Genomic DNA, 26366 nt, shown 5'->3' with positions numbered 1-26366 from the left:
GGGGAAAATATCTTGTAAAAAATGATGACTTATTGATACTACATCTATGCCTTCTATTTATGTTATTTTCAGAAAGGCCAAATACAAAGCAACATGTACAAAATGTCTGTAAAATTTCAGGCATTAACATAACAATTGACAGTAATATTTTGCCCTTGGTAATGTTTTGGTAAATGATCTTTTATCTACAATAGCTTATCCAAAACAAAGCAGTGTGAAAGTAGATCATCAGTTTTCTCAGAGTTTTTTTTCAGAGATTTGGGTTAAAATTTTATTTTGTTTTTACATGCCTTGGGACCCTGACAGATCCTAATTTAATCATGCAATAGTACTGAGGAATTTTATCCTGGACCCACCCGAGTAATTGTGCACACTGCCTTGCCATGGCAGGGCATGTGATTCTAGGGATCTGGGACAATATTCCTCAGGTCCTATCACATGTCTGCTGGCATCTGGACTTCTAAAGGTTCACCAGGCCTCCCAGTATTGGGGGATGGGTTTCCCAATGTGAGGCTACTCATTTGCTTTTCAAGGGCCAAGGTGTGGCTGTGGCCAGGACCCAGGGACTGCCTGCTGCCCTAGCCCACTGATCAACCATTTGGCTTTAAATGTTCTGTGTCTGAACTGCATGACATAGTTTTAAATGTCCCAGTGAGTAGGGTATCTGAGATCGGGGGGATTTGGCTCCCACTCAGGCCCTGCACATACCAGCATGTTCAAAGGACACGTGTGGGCCAGTTGCATTCATGCTTTTTGAACATGCTGGGTGGAGGGGAACCCCAAATGAGGGAGCTGTTTCCCCATCTCAGGCTCCACACATAAGGTAGCAAATTCAAAGGACATGGATGCATATGAGCTGCGTGTGAGTACAGGGATCCTCATATTGTGGAGTGGCTCCTTGAACTCAGGCTCCTGTCCTGGGATGTTCATGCCGCATGTTCAAATTAAAGCACAATACAAACCAGTCACAAAAGATATTCCCCATTAAATCTGATCTCTTTTTTTTTGGCTGGTTTGCCATATTATCGCACCATAAATTCCTTGCAAGTGTGCCATGTTAAAATGTATGGTCTGATGTATTTTGTGATGCTTCCCCTAGGCTATTGACAGACATTACACATAAACAGGCTTAAGTGATCACAAATTGGTTTAAACCTGTAACAGAACATAAGTTCAGTGCACATAAACCAGTTTCAAAATGGCTAGCACTGGTTTAAGATAAACCTGGCTGAATGTAGTATCAGACTTAATGGATTTGGCTCCAACCAGTTTATGCTATGTCTGTCCCAGACCACTTCCTGGTTTAAGTTAAACCAGAGTCCCCCAGCACCCAGAAGCTTTGGAGCCCTGGACAGGGCTCTCTACTCCAGAGAACAAGGCTGGCCCCATCCCTCTGGCTCCTAGCCAGTGCTCTGACTAGGTCTGTCTTTCTTCCCCCTGCCCTACCCCTCACTGCTCAATCAGGGATTCCCCCCTCTCTCCTTCCTTCCCTCCCATCTCCCACAGCACAGAACCCATCTGTGTGGACCCTAGGCATGTGATATGCTAGCTAATGCTCAGAGGGGTGTGTGTGTATGTGTGTGCGTGCACGCGCATGTGTGTGTGTCTCTCCAATTTCACTGGGACAGATGGACAGAACAGTGTTCACTTAGGGCTTTTTTGGAGCTAATCAACAGGTCAGCTGGTAATGTCCCTCTGTTCCTTGGAAAAAGTTGTTTAAGAAGAGCTTGAACTAATGAGAGGGGCTTTTGTTTGGTTGATTGACTGATAAATGTTGTGTTATCATCCCCTGCTGGCACCCTCACCTGTCAGGTTTGCAGACAGTATGAAGAAGCAGGGAGAGGGAGATTGAAAAGCTTAGTATCATCAACACATACATGCACTGCACACCCGCTCTTTGTCTTAGAGTGCTAGCCAGGGGCTGAGGTCTGGCAACACTCCTGCCCCTTGAGCAGCAAGCAGGGAAAAGCCTGGGATGGTGCAGGCAGGGTGGGGGTTTACACCCCTCCCTAATTAGAACATCCTGCTGAGGCCTGGCCCATGGCCCCCCTCAGCTCAGAACTGTAAGGGGGGCGGGGTGCTGCTCTAGCATCTCCTGGTTTCTAGCCTGAGCCACTGCGGGCACGTGCTGGCATTTCTTCAGTCTAGAGGGGATGTCTGTATGGTTACAAACTGGCTTAGCCTAGCCAGGTTAGACTAACCTGCGAAGATTTAATCAATTCAGGCTCAGGCATTTTGAATGTCGGTCCCTAGCCTTAATGTCTCTAGGGTGTTACCTTCAATCCCACCTTGCTGAAGAGTCAACAAAGGTATTAAATTCTGTATTGATCTTGGAGGTCCATCTTGTCTGATCACCCACCACCTGGTGGAGACTCTAGCTTGTACAGAGGGAAAGAAGGGTTAATAGTCAGGGAATTTTATTAAAACATGAACACTTTTAAAACAAACATTTTCAAATAAAGTCCCTAGTCCATCACAGATGTTCAGCAATAAATATTTTGATAAAAAATAAGAGGCTTTATTCTTCCTTGGTCTGTAATCATTTAGAATTGTGCAAAGTCTGTTCAAACCTAATTTAAAGGAGAGTCAGAAGGGAACAATTAATTTATTATGTACTCTGTTGTGTGTAAATGACAGAGAAGATTTGGGTTTGCTGTTTGGAAGAGAGAAGATGCTGATATTTATATTCTCAGACTCCAAGTTTAGCTGAATATAACAAACACTGAATTCTTCCTGCTTACTTTATAGTTGTCTAAGAGTATTCCCCAAAAAGGGTTCCCTGAGTTATCCTGATATGATTTTCATTTTCAGGCACAAACTAAAGGAGAATTAAAGCTTTTGGGCAGTAAGTTGAAGTTATCTTTCCAATATTCCCATTTGAGGCCACTGATGGTCTCACTACCTCTACCTCCAATGTAACTTGGAGCAGCCTTTAGGTTTCATGGGAACCAAGTACTTCATAGAATCATAGAAGCAGGGTTGGAAGGGACCTTGCAGATCTTCAGGTCTGACCCCCTGCCTGGGCAAGAAGAAAACTGGGCTCAAATGACCCCAGCCAGGTAGGCAACAAGCCACTTCTTAAAGACCCCCAGGGTAGGAGCCAGCACCACTTCCCTTGGAAGTTGGTTCCAGATCCTAGCCACCCTTATTGTGAAGTAGTTCTTACGGACGTGTAATCTAAACCTACTCTCCCAACAACTTGTGGCCGTTATTCCTTGTTATCCCGGGATACTTGCCACTGGTCATGCCATAGGTTATACTTCCCTAGCTCTGTGGCCTTTTGATACTTTTATGCCTCTCTTTATTCTTTTCACCTGAAACACTGGGCTGAGGGAATCCTCAACTGCCTGCAAAAGGTGGATTTCACTTCATTTACTGTCATCCTGAACTAGGAACAGACTTTACATTTGTCACTGGACAAATTGTGCCTATGTTTGTCCCAGAACAGGATGCCCAGCATTGGCAAGTAAATACATTCACAAAATCACACTTCTGAACAGGGATTAGTGAGCAGCTGAATGTACTGCTGTTTTTCTACCATTGATTCAAAGTTGCAGTGCTGGGACAACCATTCAGATGCACTTTGCGATGTCCTGGTATAAACTGTTAGTAGTTCTTAACCTGTGAACCTTTTTAGGATTTATCCTGGGACAGCAGACATGGATGTCTGAACAATTGCACTTTGTCCCAATAAAATGGTTTATTCAAGGACAAATGCAACATCTAGTTACAGCCATACTGATGCAGAGGCATTAAGGCAAAGCCAAACATCTAGACAATGTCATGTTTATTATTACTGTAGCACCAAAAGTCTGGTGAAATACTGAAGAAGCCTGAGTCTCATGCTAAAGCCTTGAGATTAGGCAAGAAGGTCCAGTATGCAGGCAAAGCCCTCTTTTTCCTGGTCCATTTTGACAAAAATTGGGAAACAAAGATGTCCTGCTGTCAAGAGCAGCCAAGCCTTCTTTCCACAGGGCCAGATACTTGAGGATAGAAGGAATAGCTGAGGACCTCCACCCCTTTGTGAGCATTTCATACACAGAGCAATACTAAGGAGACTCCATTTGAACTGTAGCAACTGAATCATTATTTAATGCACCTTACTCCATGCTGCTACTTGCCCCCTGAGCACATGGAGTTTCCAGCAAGAAAGTCTGCTCCAGGAGTCCTGAGGGGGTCATGTGAGAGAGGAAAAGGAGTGTATAGGAATCTCCTGATTGGCCTGAATAGATTCTTTTTTAAACCTGTTCTGCACTGGCAAAAACCTTTTGTGAGCTGCATTGAAATGCATTGCAAGCAGAAGGTGGGACTGCTAACTGTGAGGAAGCTTTGAGTTTGTGGAGAACTGGCTGTTAAGAAGGGAAAAGGGAGACTTGATTTTATTCTTACGTGTATGATGACATAACCATATCTTCACTACTCCAAACTTTCATCCATTGAAGTAAGATATGGAAACAGCAAAGACAGTTAATTGAACAGCAAATTAAAATAGACTGAACAAAATTAAAGGAAATTAAAGCTAAGGTTTGAAATTATAATCCTTCCTCTGAGAAAATATATAGCATATGACTACTGCTTGAACAACCATTGCTTGATCAGCTGTTTTATACTAGGAAATGTAATCCATAATGACCTAAATGGATATGGATTGTTTTTGTTGCTGCCTGGTGGGATTAAGCCCTGGTTGTTCCCATATTAACCAGTATATTTAATCTTTGATAACCAATAGCAATAAGCAGGTAACAGTGGGACAGAGCAGCAACTAAACATTTCTCAAGAACCAGGATTTCAAGTGCTCTTGCTCCTTGCACTGTCACGTTGCCATCCCTTTCAGATGTCATCATGACATACTCATCATATTTCATGTGGCTTAGAACTAATTTAATTCCCTTTTATTTTCAGGCTTTGCTCACTATGAAGATCTCGGTGCAGGCAGTAGCATTGTGGGGGAAAAGAGCACCCTCTCACAGCATCACTGCCATAATGGTTACAGAGGACCAGCAAACTATTGTTACAGGAAGTCAAGAAGGACAAATATGTCTTTGGAATCTATCCTCAGAATTAAAGGTTTTTGTTGGTAGTTCTGCTTCTCAAAGCAGTCTGTTTTGAAGTCTTGTATTCCATATAATTTATAATAATCTTATTGGGCTCCTATACACACCACGGGTTTTAATCCTCATTAAATTAAATAGATTTATAAAATGTAAACTTGTTTATTTTGGAGCATTGCATCTGTGCTTACACACACTAGGTTTTAAAACTAATTAAGCTAGGTCCATGGCCAGCACTGCAGGAGAGCGGGATGGTCCAGCACTGCCCCCCTATCTTGGGGCCCCCACCTACTCCGTGCCAATGTCCTGCCACGCAGCTGTGGAAGCAGGGATCTGGCAAACCACACAAGAAAAAAAAGCGGAAGCAATTCGAAAGCTATTCAAAGGGTTGAACTACAAAAAAGTCACAGAACCATCTGGTGGACAAAGAGGCTCATTACATTTCTTTGAGTGCCTTTGTGCTTGCACGCAATGAATCCTGGGACACGACACTGTAATCCCTGGTGGGCCAGACAAAACTACGTCCAAGGAATTTTAGTTTAATGCACAAGAAAGACTTTTAAAGCATCAGGAAATCCCACTCATGGAAACAGACATGCAGTTGCAGTGCATGAAAGGGCAAAACATGTGGTGTGTACATGAGCCTATTTAGACCATGGCACTTATTTAGAATATATGTAAAAGTTTGTGTTTACTTTTGTCGAAGGAAAGTAATGAAACAACATAATAAATATGAAAATTCAGAATGCAGAATTCTATAGAATGAAATGCAGAATTCATGTGATCAGCCAGTTCTTTGCAGACTTAAATAATCTACAGATAACTGAGAGTCATGGCTTCCTTATTTGTGATCAAGTACTATGGAAGACAGCAGCTAGAATATTTGAATAAATTTGAGTCCTGTCCTTAAGAGCTTTGCTTTAAAGTCAGTAGCCCAGTGTTCTCTTAGAGTTTGAGAATAAATACTCATTACACAAATGTGGCTAACAGGAGTGAAAGAATTGAGAAATGGAAAGATTTACTTTTTCTCTCAAGCTCACCTCTGAAATTTTTGAGGAAAGATGAACCAGGTGGGATGAAACATTTAAAATTAAATTGTTATAACTTTATAACAAAAATATATGATTTAACACATCACTAACTGCTTTTAACCTGCTGTGTTTTCAAGTGTACAAAATTAGATGCAGTCTTGTGGTACTCTTTTGGGCTCAGTTGACCTGTTTTTGCTCAGCCAAAGCTACATCTCTCCAGTGGAATCATCCTGGAGCATCCAGGTGGACAGAGATATCAGAGGGAACACGTCTTTTGCTAAGCCCCTTAAGAGAATGTTATGTGCTCCCTTTTTACCAAAGCACTTAAATTCTTTTTGTTAACCACAAATTAGTTCCTTAACATTATTTTGGCAGGAAAAAAGGGCACTTCATGATTTAAAAAACTATTAGGATGCAGGTTATTGGTCCTGGGTATGAACAGGTGAACACACATGAATTTTCAGGAGGGAAGTTCAGGGTCAGTTAATCTGTGGTAATTGTTTTATGTCTGCACTACCCCACAATAAGTGGAAGCTAAACCAAGATAGTTTAGACTTGAATGAAGCAACTGCTAAATTACCATAGGTTAGCTTCCACTTATTGTAGAATAGAGTGGACACACAAGAATTGAGGATTAGTTGATAGCTAGGAAGTCTCTGTATACACATACACACCATTCACTCAATATGATTTATCTCTGTCCATGCCCGCCGTCAAGTTAAGCTTTCAGATCAAGAAATGGTTTTTGCTTTTAATGTAGCTCATCAAAGTTAATGGAATTATTTAGACACTCAAACTTGTGCTTAGGTTCTTTGCTGATACTTTTTCTTTTGGTATCCAGCCATTTTCACTGTCTGAGTACACAGGTGGTTAACCACATTACCCTGAATCCAGACAGAAGGTAGGGCAGAGAAGAAGCTTAGGACACTTTTACATGTGCTCTGGGCATTGGGGGTGGGGGGCGCTTTAATCCCAGCGGCTCTGAAGAGCTGCTCTGATTAAGCGCTGTAGTGTCTTGTGTATCAGTGTCCTGTGATTCCAAATAGTGGCAGGATGGTTGAGCTAAAGGTCATTCAGTGATCTTTAGTTCAAGTGCCCCCGCTACTATTTTGAAGTGCAGGGATGCTGATACACGAGACACAGGAGGCTGCTGGAGCACGGTAATTATACTGCTCCTGCATACTCAAGTCTGCTCTGTTGCGCTGTTCTCACAGTGCATCAGAGCAGCCTCTGCCCTCGTGTATAGGCACCCATAGCGTAATTCAGAGACATGAAATTTTGCAGGCAGTAGCCTACTTCACTGGATACTAGGGATGGACTCTGTTCCTAGCATTTGATGAAGGAAGTAAATAAGTAATAAGCTATAGAGTCAGTGTGTTCTTATTCCCTGTGCCCTGTATGGTATCTTGTACCTTAGAAGCCACTCAGAAGGAGAAGTCACAATAATACTTACAGGGACTGCATTTTTTCCTGTGTGCAAACATGCAAAAAGGAGTTGCTCCTTTTATACCTATGATTGTACATCCCCAGATCAGCTGGGCACTGTCTGAATTTTGTAAATGATGATATATGGTGAACTATTCTGTGATAAAGATGTGTTTCCCAGTTCTGGGGCACTTTATTTTACTTAAAAACAAACAAACCAGTACTTGTTATGTAAAATATATTTCATTACTCTTCTAGATTTCATCAAGAGAAATTCTCTTTGGCCACACTGCTTCAGTAACATGTTTGGCAAAAGCAAGAGACTTTGAGAAACAGCCATATGTGGTCAGTGCTACCGAAAATGGGTAGGTATTATTAGTACTCAGTTACCTGCTACTTGAATCACAAACTACGTGGCCAGGTTCAAGGTTGCAGTCTGCATTTAGCAGCAAATTTTTAATCCACTCCCTCGTCATCTGGGACGGGTGGAGGTTTTTTACTACGTATAGTGAAGTTATTCTCTAGGATTCCTCGGTAAAGAGGGCTTCTGCTTCTTTCATGTACAGACGGCATGTACAGACTGTTCCATATATAATATTATATATGGAACAGTCTTTACATGCAGGTCATGATGAGCTCCTTGGAATTCAGAGCAGGCTGATCGGTCCAGAGACTTAATGTGCTTGCCAGAAGCTTATTCAGAAGAATGAGTAGTCCAAGGGTCCAGCCAGGCACCCTGTAAACCAGGAGCACAAATTGGATGCAGGGACAAGATACCCTTTAGTAATCCATAGCTCCTGAGACAATTAGGCTGTGGAGGAATTGAAGTGTCCAAACTCACAGTGTACTTAACAGATCTAGAAACAGTAGTGTGAAAGAGAAGGCTGCTTCCAAAGGAAGCATGCTCATGTCCTCTAAACTGTTTTTTGTTTGGTGTTTGTTTGTTTTGGCCAGCTTACATTAAGAGCATCTTTTTTTGGAGAAAGAGTGCAGTGCTTTCTGTCTCAGTTTCTTCACATAGCTCATGTTCTCTGGGGTAGGACTTGGCTAAGTGGGTCACATACCTTCTTCTCTACCCTGCCTGTGTAGTACCTAGTAGTCGCTCTCTGGATCTTTGGCGATCCCCATCTCCAAGCGAATCCATTAGAGAATGGTATCCCTAACCCACTTCTCTATTTTCCAATCTGGAACCCACACAAAGTAGCTAAATCTACGTCTTTAGCATGAAACTCAGGCTTCCCTGGGATGTTCTTTACTACCCTTCTCCTTAAAGGCTCTTTTTCTCATCTATCTTGTGCTTGTCTTCTCCAGTTACCTGGGTGACTCTCTTGAAGCCAGTTGCTATGGGAAGCTCTTATTTGAAGAAATAATGAAAGGTGTTCATATTCTAATATTCTACTATTGGATACATTTGTAGTGAGTAGCTGGAATGCATTTACATCAGAACAAAAGGTTTTCAGACTTCTTAAAATGTTTATGCCACCAAACCACTGGTGAATTCTTATGTGTACCATATAAGGGCAAAGCATCCCTCACAAAGCTCTGGAAGGTTGCAACATGAAGCTCAAATGAGTATAAATAGGATGCTTACTCTTCAGAAGATGCAAGCTTTGTCAGATTGTGTTTTCTAGGCTGTGGATCATTCACTTTTTTAGAACCTTCAAGCTGCTATCTCTTGGATTGAGGTTAAGAATTTTGCATGGAAGAAGATCTCGTTTCCTCTAATGCCACATCAAAATAGCAGACTTTTCCTTGTTTTTCATTTGCTTATTTCTCTTAGGAGAATGCATAATGGGCAATTTTTGTTTCCTTTTTTCTATAAAATGTTGAATTTGTTTAATTAAGATTTTAATATGTCTCCACCTTCATGTATCCACTGATGTGTTGTAGTAGTTTGTTTACAGCTTTTGCTAAAAATATAGTAAAATTGACAATCGAGTTATATATAATCAAATATATCTAATATATGCTTTTACTAACAAGTATACAATACAATTACACATTCTATCAATTTAAAAATATAAAACAGAACATAATATATGATGATAAAAAATAGCTCAAATGAAACAATATATAATAGAAGAAAAAAAGGGAAAAATGGTAATTTGGCCCTTATTCTTTGTACGAGTAATGCATATACACCCAGTGAGTAAAGGACAGGCTTGGAGTTATTTGAGATGGACCAAATTGTGGACAGTATCTGACAGAAAGAGAAGATACCAAGATGTAATATTTATCGAATGTTGTTCTCCTTTTGGTATAAAGGGAGTGCCAATTTAAAATGTATAGAAACTGTGGCTCAAATTCTGCTGTCAATAAAACCATGTAAAAATATAGTAACTACTGATGTCAGTCATTTTGCACCTTATTTACCAGTGGAAAAGATCATTTGACCACCTGGAAATGATTAATACACAACAGTTTGTTTATGGTCTAAGGTTTTGGATTATATCTTGTGTGGATTTTGTTACTGAGGTGCACCTGGAAATTATAAATAAAATAATCCTTTTGAGTTATCTTATTATATGAAAATAATATTATTAGTCAAATTTAAATCGCTACATAGGTTTTTCTTCTGATATATTTACATGAGATATACTTTACTCTTACTCTCCCCAAAAAACTGGATAAATATTATTTTATAACTATCATGAATTTTGTTTCTTTTCTATAAAGAGTGATGATGACCATTTAACTCTATTAATGACTTCAGATTTTAACACATTTGCTGAGCTATCATAATTCAGCATACTTTTAAGCTTTCATTTGCAAGAGAAATATGTTATACAACATTTAGATGTTGGTTTCACAGTTTATTGCATATTGTTTAAACAGAGGTAGAATGGATAATTATACAAAAATGGTTAAAAGCTTATATTCCTAAAATAATAACCTACAACTTTATAAATACAGTGAAGTATAGCAAAATACTGTATTGTTTATGTGAAGTGCTTGTGTTAAGCATAGGCTTCAGAAATAGCCTCACGGTGGCACTGTTTCTTCTTAACAGAATATGATGGCTTATTTCAAGAAGTAAGTTTGGTGTGGCAGAAGATACATTATGTTTTTCAGAATGTGTAGTTTAAGTTCAGTGAAATGAATCATTTTCAGTAGGATGTAGTTCCAACGAATGATGGTTATACTGACACACTGACGAGCCATAATGGCAGTATACCTACAATTTGTTGTAGACCAGAGTTGGCCTTAAAGTAAGGTTTGCTGTGAAGCAGCAGGGTGTAATTACCAAAACAAAAAGAAACAGATACTGCATGTCATCCTGTGCTAATGACCACAACATTTTCTTACCCAGTAATCTGTAACAAAAAGCCACATAAACGATCAGACTGCACTTAAGTACAGCACTAAAGAAAAACTTGGGGGCACAAAATTATTCCAGCCAATTGAGTTGAAATGACAGAGAATAATATGAGTTATCTTTGGCAGGGAGATGTGTGTTTGGAATGTCACTAGTGGCCAGTGCATTGAGAACGCAAAGCTTCCTTATAGGCATACAGCAATCTATGTAAGTACAGCAACTTTTCATGGACTGTATAAATACTTTTACAATGCAAGTAGCACACACTGTTACCACAGTATTCTTCTATCTTTCTTTTAGTATATGTGGATTTAAGATTATAGCATACTTCATAAGGAAAGAACTTAGCACAAAGCATATGTAGTCTCTTGCTATTTATTACTCTTCCTTATCTCATTTTACAGCTAGGAAACAAACTAAAACTTTTTTCATTTTTGTGCTTCATCTCCGTTTCTTAGTCAAATGAAGTTGTTCTTTTCCAGTCACTAATGTTTCTAGAAAGTAATACCGCTATAGCTATTGCCTGTGATATTTGGTCTTCAGGTGCTGATGTGCAGTAAGGCCCATGGTCTTTGTATTATTCTTTATTAGGCATGCATACATAAAATATAAGTTTAATGTTACCAGTCTTAACAGTATATTGTATAAATGCAAATCATGTGGCCAAACATTTTGTAGGATAATTTGCTCAAGATCTTTTTAAAACTTAATTGGAGGGTTTTGATTGCCTAACTGCTAACCTACAAGAAAGTGAGACTCTTTCCCTTTCCTAAAGTGCACTTTCATTCATGGCAGAGCTCAGCAGCAGACCACTTATTTTTAGATGCCAAATTGCTTTAAATCTTTCTTCAGCAAATTCCCTTTCAAGTGTCTGCTTTGAACTATATCCAGGTATGTTCTGAGTACCTTGATATTAGAGTGTGTGGGTGGGTGGGTGTGGGTGTATGTTTGAGAAATATACATGTATATGATTTAGGAGACCAGCATAAATAGATCTGATTCAGAGGGCTAGTTTATTTCTAGACATATTTGTGAAAGAAGAGCTTAGGGCCCCTAGGTTAATTAAAAGGCTGTTTTTCTTGTGTAGGAAGGTCTAGGTTGAATGAAACTTGCAAGTGATGAAAGTCTGAGACCTTACTGAGCTTTCATGCAATTCAAGTTATAAGTAAATTCAGAATCTATATGTTTTAAAGCTTGTAGAGGTAATACTAGCAAACATCAGCGTAGTTTTCCATGATAGCTTTTAATTGCCTTAATTCTTCAATCTTTCATTATGCAGCATATTTAGAATTAAATGTACTGTTATAGTTTTATCAACAGATTCTGAGACCTTAATAAAATAATAAATATAAATTACATCATATTATCATATGTATTCAGTACCAGTAGCATTTTAACAGCCTGTCTAATGATTATTCTTTTGGCTCAGTTAGATATAGGTTTAAGGATTATAGAGAGGTTACAATATGGGTTTGCTTATTTGTCTGTCTGGTACTAGTACATATGTAGATCAGACATGGAGTCTCAGACCTTGTTCTTGAGGCCAAGTAGCTTAGGAGGGCAAGAGAAGTAATATACTCAACTCCAGAGAAAAATAGCCCTGTCATCTATTAGGAGATATGGAGTGGCATTGAAAGGGAGTTGAGCGTCTCACCTGTAGAGATTTAAAAAGGACAGTAAAAATATCCTGTCATATTTGTGGGAATATTTCCTACAGAAGATTATTCTCTTTGACGGTTTAAAGACACATGAGGATTTTGATGGTATCAGCACAAAAACTGTTGTTTGATTGCTAATTAACATTTCACAAATCAGGGTTTGTAGGTTGCCTCCGCAGTTCATATAAGCTTGAGCTGTAATTGGCAAATGTCAAGACAGTGCAAATTCAGCACCTGCTGTTTAAAATGTTATTTTAATACAAAGAGCAATAGGGATGTTTAATTTGTGGTTAAGCAAATGAGAGATCTCTCCTCCAAATTTACCAATTAAGAGCTAATTTCTTTAAAAACAGCAACAAGCATTTGCAAACATGTTGGTTTGTCTTTGTGGAGCCCAAGGAATATTCCCAGGTTATGATCATTCTCTGCATTCTTCCTCATCTACTGAACTCTTGGTAATTTTCAGTCATTAGCCAGTTAAGTGTAATAGATAAAACAGTTTTTGTATCCATGATTTAAAGTACAACCTTCCTTCCTTTCTCATGTCCTGCTGAAAAGATATCTAGCAGATTTTGCAGATTCATTGGTATCTGACAGGCCTGCACCATGAGTGCTTCTGCTATGGCCTTGAACCTGCTATCTCTGGGCTGTCAACCATGTGTCTTTACACTTGTGCCACCCCAGCCCCTATTTAAAGTACATAGAGATAATGAATAAAAAACCCTGCAAGGATTTTTTCAAAATACCATGTTCATGTAAGTTTTTGTGATTTGTTTGAAGTGACTGTGCTTCCCCTGAGCAGTTTTATAACAATTATGCATACAAATATACAAAAAAGTTCAAATATTTACCGAAAAGCAAGGAAACCTTGAATTTTTAACCCCCCTGTGCCTGTCCCCCGCTGCCTGCCTCTGCTATATGCCCTCCTGTCATATGCCCCCCATCTCCTGTCCCTTCATGCCTGTGCCTGACACCACTGCTTGCTGCCTCCCCCCTTGTTCTTTGCTCATCATGCCTCAGCCTATTCACCCCTCGCTCATTGCCTTACCCACTTCCTGTTCCCCCCTGCAGCCTATCCCTTCACCTCTTGCTTCCACATGTCCGCAGCAGCCCCAGCCCAGTCCCAGCTCAGCCTGGCCAGGGAGAAATGGTGGGGACTCCTGACCAAGCTGGACTGGACTACAACTTTAATAATCCTTGCCAAAAATAACACCCACCTTAGTTAATGAGCACCAGCTCCCAACAGCTAGCCTCCCCCTCTGACACATTGCCCTAACCCTCCTTCCCCCATCCTCATCCCCAAAAGAGAGGAAATCTGTTGAATACTAACACATTAAAGCTTTTTTAACTAGTATGTCCAGGATTCCTCCTGGAAAATAAATTACTATAAACCCTTTGCATTTTTAACCTGAAGGCTTTAAGATTTGAGTGCCTGCTCATAACTAGTAGTATTGCAAACACATGGAAAAAGAAAAGTTTCTCAAATCAGTAAGACCAAAATTACTTGGGGATTAATGGAGTCAAATGAACTTCTCAAAGTCAACCGAGAAGCTAATTATTAGCTAGTGTGGACCATGGATTTCAGGTTTGATATACTGTCTATGTGAACAACTTCCTATGAGCAGGCACCTACAGTCTGCATGAATTTCATCTTACTATTGTAAGAGCTAAGTAGCCTGCTCCAGAGTGTTAGTGACACTAACCCAAGCAGTGAGGTGCTGCTTCTACCTTCTCTGATTTTTTTAAAATGTTTTTGGGGCACCCATAGAGTTTTAATGAAGTTAAAAGCATTAACATACTGTTTAATGCTGTTGCCTTGGTAACCAAGGTTTGTAAAAGAGTATGATGGGAAGAAGCTAAAAATAATATGCAAAGGAACTTGTGTAGCTCTGTATGTTAACCTTTACTTATTTAATTCCATTTGGACAGTATTACCATTGTTCATTCCGAATGACAGGAGATGGCTGGCTTCTTTGTTGTGGAGAATATCAGGATGTCCTTATCATCGATGCTAAGACTTTGGCTGTTCTTCACACTTTAATATCTACTCAGTCTTCTGATTGGATCAATTGTATGTGCATTGTTCACTCCACCAGGATTCAAGGTATACACTGTAGATACATATTCAGTGTAGCATGTGGACATACTGTTTCTTTCAATAAATGAATTTTCAGATAGCACTGTGCATACCCACAGGTTTTTTCTACACCTTATTTTAATTAACGTGAGAACCTATATTTTTGTATTTCACAAAAATATTAAGGATGCAAAATACATCAGCACTTGCCAAAATATTTTAAATTTAATTTCTATCAACCTTAATGTTGTGTTTGCTGCTTTTTTAAATAGATATCTGGCTAGCAGAGGAGAACTGTTTTGTTGCACTTTGATTATACGTAGCTCTCATGATATGCCACCAGAGTAAGTGACTTCGGTTGCAATATTAGGAAGATAATGTATGTGAACCCCGGTGGGTCTGCCTTTTTTTTTTTCCCAAATCTGTTTGAGTGCAGTTATATGTGCAAGGTATCCAGGTGAAATATGAATGTATTTCTACCTAGGAGAACTTTTATAACCTTTGCAATCTCCTGTGCCTGATGAAGGGTGCCTGTGCCAGAAAGCTTGCAAATAATTTTTTTTTTGTGCAAATATCTAGTTGGTCTAATAAAAGATTTTACCACTGCCATGAGTTTTGATTCCTTTTGTTACATGTGCAAAGTGCTATAGCAATTATTCACCCAGTTTCCTCACATAGTGATCATGATCAAATATTTGTATAGGAGATTTGCAGTTAAGTTCATAATTGGATATTTCTGTATGCAAATAGCCTATTTTCCTTCATGCTAAAGTTGTGAAAACAGTGCTTTACAAAGTACACCTCCTCTATAAGATATCAATGGTAGTCCTGGGATTTTTATTTGGCTCTAGTCACCATGGTTTAATTTAGTTTCATATTAACCAGTTTTTTATTATATTTTTACAGAAGATTCACTAGTAGCAGTATCTATAACTGGAGATCTTAAAGTGTGGGACCTGTCCTCATCAGTGAGTAGTATACAGGTCAGTTTGTATGAAACAAGAAGCCTTAATTTAAAAGAAAGTTGTAAAACATAGAATATGTATATATTCTCAAGATGTAAAACCAGGAGCAGAAAATAAGGCCTCTGGAATATGTTTTAAACAGAGAGCTTGTTGTTGTTGCTCACCACTTCTGTACCACTGAGAAAGGTGCTAGACTTCCACAGCTTCACCACCTACTATAGCCACCATTTTCAGCACTTTTTGTTTTTGAGCCTGTTCTCCTTGTGTGGCAGTTGCTTTTCTCACTGGTGGCAGAACTGCAACAAGCCATCCCTTATTCTAGGTGCTTCACCCCTGTGAAATGCAGATTGTAGAGGGGAAAAGAAAGGGTGGCTTAGACTGCATTTCTGTGACACCATAAACAGTGACCTTAATGAGTTGAGAATTCAGGGGACTGAGACTATAGCTCCTGAAGAAGATTGTAATACCTGGAGATCCCTGATCATTGCTTCTTGTTCCACATGGAATAAGAGCCCTGGCTCACCAATTGATTTGTTATTTTTGTAACTGCCTTTGTTGAAAAGGTTAAGAGTCTTGCTAAACCTTTTCTCTTCATTTGTAAAATGTTTTAAATCTATCCTTTCTGTCCCTGCTAAACTCTAGCCCAGGGGCGGGCAATTATTTCGACTGGAGGACCGCTTTACAAGGTTTCGTGAGCTGTGGAGGGCTGCATCGGTAGTCCTGGCCTTTGACAGTGGCACTGCCCCCTAGTCTCCATCTTGGGACTGGAAGTCCCGCCCCTAACCCCTGACCTGTGCCACTGGAAGTTATTTCCCTGACCCCCCAGAAATTCTCCTTTTGGTAGGGGGGATTGCCATCTTAGAACCAGAAAAAAAACAAACCACACACTAAAAGTCAAACACCTACTATAACATTTTAATTTTATTACAAAAAATATTTTTGTCATGATTTGTGTTCACATAGTGTATATAGCGATGACTGCATAATAACTCAAAAATAAAGTCTTAGTTTTGTATGTTGTGTATACGTGCATGAGTGGGGGGTATGGATGGTGGGATGTGAGGGGGGGTGTTTGTTTGTGGATGGGGTGTGGGGGGGTGTGTGTGTGGCTGGTGAGTGGGGGGTGGCGGGGGAGAAGCACGTGCCACTGGGCACCAGCACCTGTGCCAGGCACAAACACCCTGAGAGTCCCAGCCCGCTGCTGCTGCCACCTGCAGGGGCTGTGCGTCATGGGGGGGAAGTGTTGGGGGGGTCCCCACACATCCCCACCCTCCCTCACAGCCCACACTCTGGTCACCCGAGATCCTGCTGCCACTCCTGAGTGTGGGCTCCACACTGCCGCCAGCCCCAGCCCCATGCTCCACGCTCCAGCCCAGCTGCAGCTCCCCCACCACCTCTGTTCCTGTCCCTTCCTTAGCTGCTGCCCTGAGCAAGCGGGATGCTGGGGAAGCTGAGCAAGTCCCCCGGCAGCTGCAGCAGCGGCAGCAGAAGCCCTGTCTGGAAAGTGCATGCTGCCCAGGCCTGGCCCTTCCACCCGCAGGAGTGGGAGTGAAGCACACTAGGGTATGTTACTGGGGGCGGTGTATGGTAGGCACCTTGCTCTCACCCTTATAGGTAGAAGGGCTGGGCAGGATACAAATAGTTGGTGGATGCTGTGGGCCAGATGAAAGTGCCTGGCAGGCCAGATCTGGCCCGCAGGCCCTATTGCCTGCTCCTTCTCTAGTCCCTAACCTGCATCTCCTGCCTTGATCCCTGAAATATCTCCTGTCACTCCTGCACTTTACCTTTCCATCTCCCACACTGAAATTCAGATCATAACACTTTCTTATGGCCCTGATCTTGTTGCTTCTTCCTTTGAACCTCCTCTGCTCACTTTCTCCCCTGAATTCAAAGTTCTTTCTCTGTTCCCTCTTGCTTTTTCTCTCCCCAAAATGGTCTTTTAGTTGTCTCCTCCTCTCAGCATTTTCATATTCTTTCATGCAACCCCCTTCATTCTGTAGTCTTTTACTCCCTATGAATAAAGAGCTACTTATTCTGTGTAGCTTTCTGTGTTAATAGTCTCACAGATGATTTTTTTGACATACGTTTGTGCTATATCTTGTGTCCAGTGGTTTGTTTTTGTCTGAATTAGGATATTGGAGGCTAGATCCATAAATGAGCTGAGGTGCTTGACTACACTGGTGAAATCTGCTGCCCAGTTACACACCAAAGCTACCTGTCCAGCGCGTGGGAAGAGTTATATGTCTTAGGATGGGATCGAGAACAGCAAACATACAGTTGAGAGTATGTCTAGGGCACTTACACAAGTGATCAGAGATCACTTCCAATTGAACTGCAACTTTTGTGCTTTATGCAAAGAGCTTAAAGTCAGAGTATGATCAAAATGAACAGACATTTAACATTTGATGGTTTGGGCTCGGAGCCTCCGTGCCCTGACTGAGGCCAGGATGCAGGGGCCACTATCGCCTCCATGCACTGGCCAAAGCCAGGAGCCAAGGGGCACTGTCACCTGCCCTGAAAGCTGACCAGAGCACCTCCAACCCCCATCACCTTTTTGCAAGCTGATTGCTGGCTCTGGCTGGTTGGTTCTCCACTCCCCTTCAGGAGAAAGCAGTCCCCAACCCGGGGATTTCTTCCGAGTCCCCTCCCCCGCCCGCCCCCCCCCAAGCCCCCATGCTGTGCAGACCCCTGAATCTGAGCCCTCACACCTTGCAGACCTAGCTTGGCTACCTCTTTTGGGGTCTTGAGGGTGTGCCAGCTCATGCCTGTGAGGTGCTGGGGCTTGGATTACTCCCTCAGCCCCACCTCCCAGTGCAGCAGCCACCAGTGCTGTAAAGCACTGATAGCTGGGGCAGGGGGTAAATTAGAGCCCCCTTGCCATAAGGGCCTGTCCTGGCTACCCCTGTTGAGGTCTTGGCAGGTAGGCTGGTCCCAGCCTACTTGAAGATACTAGTGGTGGCTGCCATGCTGGGAGCTGAGGCAGGAAGAGTAATACAAGCTCCCCTGCCTCATGGGCCTTGGCTACCACTCCACGAAGACCCCAGCAGAGGTGGCCAGGCTGGGTCTGTGGAGTATGGGGGGTTGGATCCCTCCCTGCCCCAGCTTCCAGTGCAAATAGGTTGAGAAGGTTACCTTTCCCCACCTGCCTCTTGTCCCTCCCACCCCTGCTGCACTGAGAAGAAGCTCTCTGTCACCTCCCTGTGACAGACCTGGGGTTGGGCTTGGGCTGGTGCTCGCCTGCATGAGCAGGTGAGGTCTGACTGTTCACGTATGTTCCTAGCCGAGATATAGGACCTGCACCTAACCCAGGAGGTGAACAGTCCCACTAGGGGAAATGCCTTGCTGGACCTGGTCCTGGCATAGGCGACGACCTGGTGAGGGGACTGCGGGTTCTCGACCACCTGGGTGATAGCGATTAATGTCTACTGGAATTCACCATCCAGTGCAGGGTGTCGAAGGCCTGCAGCAAGGCAGCAGCCCTTGGCTTCAGAAGGGCTGATTTCAATGAGCTAAGGAGATTAGTCAGGGAGGCACTGAGGCCTTGGAGGGTAGGGGAGTTGGGAGTCCAAGACGAGTGGCTGTTCCTTAAGGAGACGATCCTCTGAGCCCAAAGAGTGACAGTCCCAATGCAAGTCAAAGGGTGCAAGAGTGCTCAAAAGCCCCCGTGGCTCACCAAAGGCATTCAGGAACATCTGAAAGCTAAAAAAGGAGGCGTACACCCGATGGAAGGGAGGGGCCATCGCCAAGGAGGATTATACCTCCATTGCTCGAGACTGTAGGGGGGCTGTTAGGAAGGCTAAGGTGGAGACAGAACTAGGACTAGCAACCAGGATCAAGGATAACAAGAAGTCCTTTTTTAAATACATAGGGAGTTAAAAGGAAGCACCGGGTAATGTGGGGCCCCTGCAGGAAACGCTTGGCAATCTGGTGGTTTCACCAGATGACAAAGCTGACCTCTTTAACAAATTCTTTGCCTCTATTTTTCTAAGCAGAGACCAGGACATCCCCCACTAGGATTCCAGATGGACTCAGGAGAGGCACTGCCGGGCCTAGGGTCAGAGAGGACCTAGTTAGGGAACTTCTGGCAGGGCTGGATGTGTTCAAGTCAGCAGGTCCAGATGATCTCCACCCCAGGGTGCTGAGGGAATTGGCAGAGGTCATTGCGGGACCATTAGCTTGGCTTTATGAGTACTCGTGGTGCTCTGACCAGGTGCCAGAGGACTGGAAAAGGGCCAATGTGGTCCCCGTTTCAAAAAGGGGAGGAAGGAGGACCCGGGAAACTATAGGTCTGTTAGTCTTACCTCAGTCCTGGGGAAGCTCTTTGAGAAAATTATCCAAGAGCACATTTGTGAGGGACCAGCAGGGGAGATTATGCTTAGGGGCAACCAACATGGGTTCATCAGGGGCAGGTCCTGTCAGACCAACCTGGTGGCCTTCTACGACCAGGTCACAAAATCCTTAGACGCAGGTGTCACGGTGGACATAGTCTTTCTGGACTTTAGGAAGGCCTTCAACACTGTCTCTCACCTCATTCTCATTAAAAAATTAAGTGACTGTGGTGTTGATGCCTACACAGTCAGATGGGTTGCAAATTGGCTGGAGGGCCACACCCAAAGAGTGGTAGTGGATGGGTCATTTTCAACCTGGAGGGATGTGGGCAGTGGGGTCCCCCAGGGCTCAGTCCTCGGGCCTGCACCGTTTAACATCTTCATCAGCGACTTGGACGAGGGGGTGAAAAGTACCTTGTTCAAATTTGCGGATGACACTAAGATGTGGGGAGAGGTGGGCACGCTAGAAGGGAGGAACAGGCTAAAACTAGATCTAGACAGGTTATAGGTGTGGGTGGATGAGAACAGGATGGGATTCAATATTGACAAGTGCAAGGTACTGAACCTAGGGAGGAAGAACCAGCAGCATCCCTATAGGCTGGGGAACTCCCTTCTTGTCAGCACAGAGGCAGAAAAGGATCTTGGAGTCATTATTGATTCCAAGATTGACATGGGCCACCAATGTGAAGACACGGTCTAAGGCTAACTGCACCTTGTTATGCATCCACAGATGCATCATGAGCAGGTCCAAGGAGGTGATCCTCCCCCTCTATGCAACATTGGTCAGGCCACAGTTGGAGTACTGTGTCCAGTTCTGGGCACCGCACTTCAGGAGGGATGTGGATGGCATTGAGAGGGTCCAAAGGAGGGCCACTCGCATGGTCAGGGGGCAGTAGGGCAGACCCTACAAGGAGAGGCTATGGGACCTGAACCTGTTCAGCCTTCACAAGAGAAGGCTGAGAGGGAACCTGGTGGCCATTTATAAACTGGCCAGGGGGGACCAGCGGGGAGCGGGAGAGTCCCTGTTCCCCTGAGCACTACCAGGAGTAACTAGGAATAATGGCCACAAGTTGACTGAGAGTAGATTCAGACTAGACATCAGGAAGCACTACTTCACTGTCAGGGCGGCTAGGATCTGGAACCAACTTCCAAGGGAAGTGGTGCTCACTCCTACCCTGGGGGTCTTCAAAGGGAGGCTAGATAATTACGTAGCCGGGGTCGTTTGACCCCAACATTCTTTCCTGCCCAGGGCAGGGGGTCAGACTTGATGATCTACCAGGTCCCTTCTGACCCTACCAACTGTGAAACTATGAAAGGTGCATGGGATGCAAATGCATGGGATGTGGGCAGAATCTCCCACAATTAACCCTTTCAGAGAACCTGTACAGAAGTTCCCTAAAGCTCTGTGCTCTAGATTGCCTTCAACTAATTTACATTTAACGAGGGTTAATTTTTTGCACAATCAGCCATTTTGAAAGCACTCTGAAGATATGAACATTTGTTATGTTGTGGTTGTAGAGCATTTTCAGGGGTTTTATCACTTGAAAACTGTAACTTCTGTAAGTGGCCCTAAACTAGCTCTTGGAAACCCTGAAGAAGGGGTATGTTTGAATTCCCCCTTTCAGGGTCTTAATTCGAGGCTTTAAGTGTGTATACCAAATGCTAATTCAAGGCTTGGGACCCTCTCCTGGAGTCAGGTCCTAAGTTGTCTCCAGTCCATTTTTTAAAAAAAAACCTTCAAGAGGAGTTGGTGGTGCTGTCCTCTTATGCAATAGTGTTTAGGGCACTTGCCCATTAATTGGGACACCTCAATTATAGTACAGGTTTCCTTTGCTTTATGCAGGTTCTGTGTGTATGAATTTGCTCTTATGCGATGACCCGTTTTGTGCCAGAAATTCATTATGTGAGTTAAATTCATTCTTACATGATCAGTGTGGTGGAAGCCCACAGTTGATTGCTTTGTGCAATGCATTGTGGGAGTGACGAGCACCAAAATATAGTCTCCTGTGTGGATCTGCACTCCTCGCTCATTGTCTGCGACACGTGTTTCTGTAGTTGCCATCCCCATTATGACAGTGCCCTGTGCTTGTGTGTACTGTCTGCTGTTGTTGAATACCAAAATTGTCTTGTAAAAGGGCAGAAATGGGTCTGGGGGTCAGTACAGTCGAGGTCTTGGAACGTATCCCTATTTGTTACATTGTAAAGTGGGTTCCCTTTAAGCGAATTCGAGTGATGTGCTGTTTTCCAGGAATGCACGCACAATATAAAGCGAGGGAAACTTGTACTTTCTCAGCCTGAGGGGTGGACACTCCCCACCTTGGTAAAGTGCACTGACCATCAGAGTCCAGACTGGGGTGGGAGCACTGTCTTCTCTTTTAGAAGCTCTGCCACCACACAGCCAAGATTCATGGGACAGGAGAAAAAGTGTGAGCATAATGCTGTAGCCCAGCAATTAGAGCATTAACTTGTAAAGGAGGGTGAATCCACTATTAAGTGCCCTACTTTTATGACTGTTTTTATATTTTATCTCATGAAAATTTAACAGAAAATGCAAATCATTTCACCTCTTGATGCCTCAGTTTCACCAGCTATAAAATGGAGGTAAATGTTTACCCATCTCCACAAAACACTGTAAGAAGACAGATAGTTGTTGTTTGGTTAGCCAAACGGTCAAACTATCGCTATCCTTCCCTAAAGCACCCTTAGATATATTAGAATCTTATTCAGCAAGTAGTGAAGCATCTTCAAATATACACTCATTAATTGATAGGAACAGTTCATTTAGGAGCTTCTGCTGAGTGTGATGTCACTTTAGAAAATGCCACATTGTTTCTATTGTAAAGCATCTCTCTTTGTTACAAAGTCTCACAAAAGACCAATCTTAGAAAACAAGAGCTGTTAAAATTCTAGGTCAGTCTGCAACAACTGGTCACAAATAGATGTAATGTAAGCATATGTGGGCATTGTGCTGTCCCTTTACTTTTCTGCCTGGGCTGTTCTTTAGAGGTGGGAGGGTATGGAGTTAGTGAGAATCCAGCTGCTTCATGTGTTTAGAGAGCAGAATTCTCATTAATTTTAATTCCCTCCTGAAGCTTCAAGGCTGAGTGAGAGGATGGCATGACATCCCTGCCTGTGATGTTGATATTTTTTTGCTTTTAATTTAACAGCTAGGATTGTGTGACCATTGTAGCCCTTGTTGTGGAGGTTTGTAGTGGTCTCTTTCACAACAGAAAATGTTAGTTTTCATTTATGTGATCAATAATTATTAAAAATAATTCCAACACAGTTCTAACATTTGGGTAAAGCAGATTTCATGGTAAGCCTTGGCTATTCACACCAAAAACATAAAAAAGATCTAATATATATATTTGCAAATGATCCACGGATTCAAAAATAGATTGATAAGAATATAAATTACCCCTAAAAGTGATGGGAAAGTATTAGTTTAGGTTAAGATCGCTGATCCAGCATACAGCTCAAATGCCTGTGCCATGGTTTGTCATAAGTATGCGTGCGGGGGAAAGAAATCCTCCCTTGACTATTGTGCATCTGGTACTGTAAGCTTGTTAGCTGCTATAGCTCTTTTGGCTTTAAATGGATCAATGGTCCTCATAGTGGCAGATGCTGCCCATAGACCTCTCTTGGTCCACCCCATTGACACTCCTTTAACTGAGGATGTGATGATGGCCACCTCCATGTCAGCCTCTCTCTTTCCCCCACAAATGTCCACCCACTGTACAGTGTCCTTGAATCTTACCTACAACACAGTGTTTAGTGTAATACTTTGCATTGCAATTTGAAAGTGTTTACTTATAAAATATTTTTGATAGCTGGTGTCACTCCTAAAGAAAACAAAGCTTGAATATCCAGAATACTCATACTTGACTGATCATGGTATTTTTATCTTTCATATATAGGAGAGGCAAAGTGTGTATGAAAACGAATCCAAATCCTTGGACTGCACAAACTGCCGAGCCGTACGATTTTGCACATACACAGAAAGACTCCTATTAGTTGTGTTCTCATACTGTTGGAAGGTACAGCATTACACAAATACTATATACTTCCCATGGAAAATTGGTAACAGTCTGGTACATTTTGGAAAAGTGAACATGATTGGTTTTCCTTCTGTGTAAATAGCTATTTTTCTTCCTTAAATGAAACAGTGCTTACTAATTATTTAGTGTATCAGAGAAAACAGCTTGGTTTGTATCTTCACCAGTTACCTTAATTCTCTAGCTGAGATGATAAAGTATTTATTTGTTCCTTAATAGTTTAAACTAACTTGATACAGAGCTGGTTGCTTGGCAGGAGAATACTTCCAACATACAACTATGTTAGAGTATTGAGAGCCTCATAATCCTCTCTATGCTACAGTCTACAGGGAAGCAAATATATACAAATGCTGCCTAAATATGAGCAAAGAAATCAGTCTGTGAGCTCCCTTCATTCAGATAATTGTGTTCCAATAAGGCCAGTAGCCCAGATTTTGCTAATGTAAGCCAGCAAAACCTAGGCAGTGAATCAAACCCATTTGTTTATAGCTATAAGAGAAAATAAATGCATCACAGATAGAGGCATCATTATATCATTTCTAAACAGAGTTTTTGTTTTTGTTGTTGTTCTTGCACTTCCAATGAAGTGATCTTTTACAATGACTGTCTGTTTTCTGCTGTGTTCTCTTATTTCTTATAGGAAAACTCTATGTATTTAGTAAGGCTCTGATCCAAAGCCCATTGAAGTAAATGGAAATCTTTATATTGACCTCAGTAGGCTTTGGTTAGGGTACTATCAAAATGTATTTGAGAACCTGTAGAAACTTAATAGGGAATAAGATCTTTGCTAAAGCTTGTTTTTATACTCTTAAAACTTGTATAGTAAGGGCTTAATGTTCTCCTAAATTCTACAGGATGGTCCAGAAAATAGAAAAGTTCTCATTTTCTATTACATTTTATTGAACTTTCTATAAGAGGTCAGATATGTACACTGCCCTAGAGGTGCATATTTAAGTATTTGATACCTCGTTCTGTGTTAGAGGGGCAATTGTATTGATTAAGGTAATTACTTTGACTTTTTTCACTCTGTTTTTAATGAATGTATGAGTCTTAAAAAGCAGAAAGGACATTGGCACTTCTTTCCTCCTAGGGGAAAAGCATGCTTGAAATATGGGGCATATTCATAAGTTATTTGGAAGTCCAAGTAATGCTTACTCTCAGATACGTACCACTTTACACCAAACACAATATGCCCTGTAGTCTGAATGAACAGCTGAAAGAAGTTCCCTTTCTGAAATCTATTCCTTCCCAAAGTTGGAATAAATTATGTAGGGTGGCTCTGAATATCAACCAATACTCAGACAGGGTGGTCACTGTGTTTATATATGCAGACAATATCCTAGGCTGCTCTGGGTACACCCTATCATATTCTTTTGCAACTCCATGTGCAGAGACCTGTGGAATAAGCAAGCCATGTGATTTTTTTTTTTTTTTTTTTTTCCAGAAAAACTGGAAATGGGGTTGCCATCTCCTGCTGAGTATTCTTGCAGAAGGGTGGCTTTATGTGTGTTCTTCCATTTGTATCTATGTGCTAGAATTTTGTCTGCAGAAAACAGCAAATTTGCATGTGCTGCAAATGGTAGAATTTTGGGAGAACATAACAATATGGAATAAAGAAGCTGTGTGATGTTATGTACTGTGCCAGCAGAACTACTTTTTCAGAAGTAGAAACTTCTGAACAAAGTTACAGGCAGGATTAATTTTGTCCAATATTAACTACAATAGAAAAACAAAACAACAAATTCCTTGCCTCCTCTCAAAACACTTAAGAGAACATAAACCTTTTAATGTTGTTTTTTTTTAATTTGGTGTGTCTCCTTCCTAGAAACAGGAAGCCTTCCCCTGACCTTACAATGATTTAACACTAGTGTATCACCATTGACTTTATTGGAGGTGGTCTGAATAAACACTGTAAAATCCAACTCACTGAGTGGTTTTGAGTAAGGGCTTAGGAAGTAAAACTATCTCTGCCTTAAAATGGAAGGGTCATTAGGAAACACACTATAGTGTTAATTTAGTGTTAATTTATTTTTATCATTTTTTTTTACTTTAGGTATATGATTATTGTGACTTTTCCCTACTCTGTACTGAATTTAGCCAGCGTGGCCAGTGCTTTGCTGGTGGTGAAGTACTAGCTGCTTACCGACTTATCATCTGGACAGAAGATGGTCACAGTTACATCTACCAGCTGCTGAACAGGTGGGCTCAGATGGGAAATTCACACAAGAAGTACAGGTATAAGATGAACTTCGGGAGGTTTATTATAAAAATCTCTGCATGTCGCAAATGATCAAAAACCAGAACAAAACCACTTTGGCACTAGAAGATTTACCCTGGGTTGACAGCCCCCACTCTTTGTTTGACACAGCAGGGGATACAGGAATAAGATTAGCCATGTAGAACTTGGGCAGCTGGTGCTGTGATTTCAAAAAGAAGTCACTTGTAATTACTACTCAACGA

General features: G+C 41.9%; 1 protein-coding gene across 6 annotated transcripts in view; it reads left to right on the top strand.

The window, feature by feature from the left end:
• Positions 1–26366, top strand: part of WDR72 (WD repeat domain 72) — a 284931-nt gene that overhangs the window by 51887 nt on the left and 206678 nt on the right. For 4 of the 6 annotated variants that reach the window (XM_059714683.1, XM_059714681.1, XM_059714682.1 and 1 more), the window contains 7 exons: positions 4903–5067; positions 7766–7872; positions 10952–11030; positions 14411–14585; positions 15465–15541; positions 23769–23888; positions 25960–26141. In XM_059714683.1, coding sequence (XP_059570666.1) covers positions 4915–5067; positions 7766–7872; positions 10952–11030; positions 14411–14585; positions 15465–15541; positions 23769–23888; positions 25960–26141 — 893 coding nt within the window. In that variant the 5' untranslated portion in view covers positions 4903–4914. The remainder of the gene's footprint in view (positions 1–4902; positions 5068–7765; positions 7873–10951; positions 11031–14410; positions 14586–15464; positions 15542–23768; positions 23889–25959; positions 26142–26366) is intronic. The other 2 variants (XM_059714686.1, XM_059714684.1) reach the window with 1 other exon arrangement.

This window comes from Alligator mississippiensis, chromosome 11, assembly GCF_030867095.1.
Source record: "Alligator mississippiensis isolate rAllMis1 chromosome 11, rAllMis1, whole genome shotgun sequence".
Lineage (NCBI taxonomy): Eukaryota > Metazoa > Chordata > Crocodylia > Alligatoridae > Alligator > Alligator mississippiensis.
The sequence above is the reverse complement of the archived record's forward strand: the minus strand, read 5'-3'. Positions and strand labels throughout refer to the sequence as shown.